The sequence below is a fragment of the Nilaparvata lugens genome, unplaced genomic scaffold (genome assembly GCF_014356525.2).
Source record: "Nilaparvata lugens isolate BPH unplaced genomic scaffold, ASM1435652v1 scaffold5156, whole genome shotgun sequence".
In the NCBI taxonomy this organism is placed as follows: Eukaryota; Metazoa; Arthropoda; class Insecta; order Hemiptera; family Delphacidae; genus Nilaparvata; species Nilaparvata lugens.
Genome location: NW_024091054.1, coordinates 20,001 through 25,067, shown reverse-complemented (window position 1 = coordinate 25,067; position 5,067 = coordinate 20,001). Strand labels below are relative to the sequence as shown.

General features: G+C 34.0%; 1 protein-coding gene across 1 annotated transcript in view; it reads left to right on the top strand.

The window, feature by feature from the left end:
* Positions 1–372: 372 nt before the first annotated feature.
* The window catches only part of LOC120355898, a gene marked incomplete at its 3' end in the record, with an annotated part of 9,628 nt that continues 4,933 nt past the window's right edge, over positions 373–5,067 (top strand). The window contains exons 1-2 of the mRNA XM_039444644.1: positions 373–2,372; positions 4,128–5,067. The exon at positions 4,128–5,067 is cut by the window's right edge and continues 627 nt beyond it. Coding sequence (XP_039300578.1) covers positions 1,352–2,372; positions 4,128–5,067 — 1,961 coding nt within the window. The remainder of the gene's footprint in view (positions 2,373–4,127) is intronic.

Below are 5,067 nucleotides of genomic sequence, written 5' to 3'. Positions count from 1 at the left end.
ATATATATATATGTATATATATATATATATATATGTATATATATATATATATATATATATATGTATATATATATATATGTATATATATATATATGTATATATATATATATATATATATATATATATATATGTATATATATATATATATGTATATATATATATATATATATATATATATATATATATGTATATATATATATATATATATATGTATATATATATATATATGTATATATATATATATATATATGTATATATATATATATATATATATATATATATATATATGTATATATATATATATATGTATATATATATATATATGTATATATATATATATGTATATATATATATATATATGTATATATTCGTATGTGGCCTGCAGTTGAACGCTCTCACACTGCTGTTATATAGTTGGTGACTTGATTATAAAACGCTTAGTTAGGATGTAAATATCATATCATTGTGTGAATGAATGAATAGCAATGTAAGCACTTACTGGTGCTACCCAGAGAGTAGCTCTCTCTTTCTATCCTCACTGGTGCTACCACAGCTCAATTAAGATTACTAAGCTTACTGTGTTTCACCAATATTGTAGGTTCAAATTCCACAAATGGATGAATTAATAACCATGAATAATATCGTAATGCCATTAGTTTCTGATAGGCTATACATATTTTTTTTTCTATGCCACACATATATAATACCAAACTTGTCTTAAACTTATGCATCGTAAATTTGTTTATCTTAACATAGGTCATAGCTGAAATTATGATTGTTTACGTTGTTATGAATAGGTAAACATTTTATTTTAATTATTTTATTCACAATCACAATCATAATTAAAATATGATTGGGAAAAGACAACAGGCATAGCCCAAAACTGTCTTCTCCCAAATTTTTTACAAATAAAAGTCTCCAAAAAGGAGGTTAGATTCCACTTTTCACTTCAAAAAGTCCAATTTACACTTCAAAACTAATGCCTAAACTAAAAATTTTAAATTTTGATATTTTAAAACTAATTAACATAGTCGAACTTAGTCTCTGTTGTGCAATGCAAGATGCATTGAAATTGCTTCAGAGTCAAGTTTGCAATCTGTGCTTGGGCTTTATTTTATCAGACCGCTGACCTATTCAAGCCTTCACTCTTTTTTGTTCAACATAATTTTCTTTTCATCTATGGGTTATTGTCATCTAAAAGAAAAACATAAAAATAGTAGTAACGCTTTTCTTCCTCTCCTGCTTTAACATGTTAAATTAGTGAAACGAAATAGTTACATTTCTACTATAATAATTACTATAAATAACGGCTGTCACGTTGGGATGCCGATCATAAGGCACTAGAAGGTGGATGATAAGAGAATCGTTTGATGAACTTGATGTATCTCTAATAAGATGCACAGAGTGTGCTGATATATTTGACTTTCATGGTAAATTTAGTAATAGAGATTCTATGGGAAACGGCAGTGGCATGGGCTTCTCGGTCATTCATCAGAACATACGTAGTTATAGACGTAACTTTGACGAATTTTCAACAGTATTACAGGGATTAGGGCATAAGTTTAACTGCATAATATTAACTGAGGCATGGCTTAACGACGACAGCCATCCAATTAACATTTCAGGTTACCATTCTTTTAGATCATTCAATAATCTGAACCAGAGCGATGGGTTGGTGGTCTACATCGATGAAGGACTTCCAGTCACTTGCAATGAACTGGTACTGGGCGGTCTGGCCACCTGTCTCTCTCTCACCTTTACCTGGGCGGGGGCGGCATGCGAAATTCTAGCTGTCTACCGCAGCCCCAGCACTAATCTAACTACATTCATAAACGCGTTAAACGTATATTGCAATGAACAATCGCCAGGTGTCGTCCGAATTCTGGCAGGTGATTTCAATTGCGATACGTTGAATGTTGCCCCTGGCTCTGTTGAGGAGCATTATATCGATATTTTGAGTGACGCAGGATTTGTGCCCTGTATTGACAAGGTTACACGGCCGGCCAGCGGAACCTGTATTGACCACTTTTTTGTCAAGCTTCCGCGTTTCTTCAATGCATCTTCTGTTATTCTGCAGTCCTCGGTTACCGATCACTATGCTATTTGCTTGAATATATTATCGACAAAAACTCATAAGCCGCCTAATACAGATAGAGTCATTATTAAAACAGACTGGAAAAAGGTGAGGAACACACTTTCTAGTCACAATTGGAATAGAGTCATTGAACAAAACAACGTTGACAATGCAACAGATATTTTCATTGAATCGGTACAAAACATAATTGCCGAAAAATCACATGAAGTAAAAGTTTCATCTAGAAATACTCAACTCAAACCATGGATAACTGCTGGACTAGTAAATTCTATTCGACATCGTGATAAACTCAGAATAATATCGTAATGCCATTAGTTTCTGATAGGCTATACATATTTTTTTTTTCTATGCCACACATATATAATACCAAACTTGTCTTAAACTTATGCATCGTAAATTTGTTTATCTTAACATAGGTCATAGCTGAAATTATGATTGTTTACGTTGTTATGAATAGGTAAACATTTTATTTTAATTATTTTATTCACAATCACAATCATAATTAAAATATGATTGGGAAAAGACAACAGGCATAGCCCAAAACTGTCTTCTCCCAAATTTTTTACAAATAAAAGTCTCCAAAAAGGAGGTTAGATTCCACTTTTCACTTCAAAAAGTCCAATTTACACTTCAAAACTAATGCCTAAACTAAAAATTTTAAATTTTGATATTTTAAAACTAATTAACATAGTCGAACTTAGTCTCTGTTGTGCAATGCAAGATGCATTGAAATTGCTTCAGAGTCAAGTTTGCAATCTGTGCTTGGGCTTTATTTTATCAGACCGCTGACCTATTCAAGCCTTCACTCTTTTTTGTTCAACATAATTTTCTTTTCATCTATGGGTTATTGTCATCTAAAAGAAAAACATAAAAATAGTAGTAACGCTTTTCTTCCTCTCCTGCTTTAACATGTTAAATTAGTGAAACGAAATAGTTACATTTCTACTATAATAATTACTATAAATAACGGCTGTCACGTTGGGATGCCGATCATAAGGCACTAGAAGGTGGATGATAAGAGAATCGTTTGATGAACTTGATGTATCTCTAATAAGATGCACAGAGTGTGCTGATATATTTGACTTTCATGGTAAATTTAGTAATAGAGATTCTATGGGAAACGGCAGTGGCATGGGCTTCTCGGTCATTCATCAGAACATACGTAGTTATAGACGTAACTTTGACGAATTTTCAACAGTATTACAGGGATTAGGGCATAAGTTTAACTGCATAATATTAACTGAGGCATGGCTTAACGACGACAGCCATCCAATTAACATTTCAGGTTACCATTCTTTTAGATCATTCAATAATCTGAACCAGAGCGATGGGTTGGTGGTCTACATCGATGAAGGACTTCCAGTCACTTGCAATGAACTGGTACTGGGCGGTCTGGCCACCTGTCTCTCTCTCACCTTTACCTGGGCGGGGGCGGCATGCGAAATTCTAGCTGTCTACCGCAGCCCCAGCACTAATCTAACTACATTCATAAACGCGTTAAACGTATATTGCAATGAACAATCGCCAGGTGTCGTCCGAATTCTGGCAGGTGATTTCAATTGCGATACGTTGAATGTTGCCCCTGGCTCTGTTGAGGAGCATTATATCGATATTTTGAGTGACGCAGGATTTGTGCCCTGTATTGACAAGGTTACACGGCCGGCCAGCGGAACCTGTATTGACCACTTTTTTGTCAAGCTTCCGCGTTTCTTCAATGCATCTTCTGTTATTCTGCAGTCCTCGGTTACCGATCACTATGCTATTTGCTTGAATATATTATCGACAAAAACTCATAAGCCGCCTAATACAGATAGAGTCATTATTAAAACAGACTGGAAAAAGGTGAGGAACACACTTTCTAGTCACAATTGGAATAGAGTCATTGAACAAAACAACGTTGACAATGCAACAGATATTTTCATTGAATCGGTACAAAACATAATTGCCGAAAAATCACATGAAGTAAAAGTTTCATCTAGAAATACTCAACTCAAACCATGGATAACTGCTGGACTAGTAAATTCTATTCGACATCGTGATAAACTCAGAAAAAAACTCAATAGACAACCATTTAACTATCTCCTTAGAAATGAGTTTACTCAATATAGAAATATGCTACATTCAGCAATCAAGCGAGCCAAGTATAACTATTACAAAAACAAAGTTGAAGAAGCGACTGGTAACCCTAGAAAATTTTGGTCGGTTATAAACGAAATCTCAGGTCGTATAGATAATAGTAAATCATTCCCCGTTAGTGCATTCTCCCGCCCTGGTGAAGTCATCGACTCTCAAAAAACTAAAGAAATTGCCAACCAATTTAATCAATATTTTGCCAAAGTTGGGACAAACCTAGCAAATTCTATAATAACCCAGGATGCACCAGTAGTGAGAGATGATGAACATGCTGCGGACTCTGAATTTCAACTGCAACCGGTCTCAAGGCAGGAATTGGAGGAGGTAGTGAAGAGTTTGAAAGGGCGATCAGCTCCAGGTTGTGATGGAATCCCTACTAGAGTGATTAAAAACAATATTGACATATTAATACATCCTATCCTACATATAGTCAATTTAAGCATTCTGGTTGGACACTTTCCTTGCGCTCTCAAAACAGCCAGAGTAATACCTATTTATAAATCAGGCCCCAAAGGCATATTCTCCAATTACAGACCTATTTCTTTGTTGGCAACATTATCTAAAATAATCGAAAAGTGTATAAAAATACAACTGACTAAGTATTTAAACGAGTACAATCTCATCTCCAACTCACAGTATGGTTTTCAAAAGTCCAAAAATACATCTGATACTCTTTTCAATATGTCTAGGGCTATCTCAAGTAGTATTAAATCAAGAAGAAAAGTACTGATAACCTTTTTGGACTTGGCAAAAGCCTTTGATACAGTTGACAGGAGAATTTTAATAAAAAAACTTGAATCATTGGGGATAAAAAATATCTCTCTCCGATGGTTTAAGAG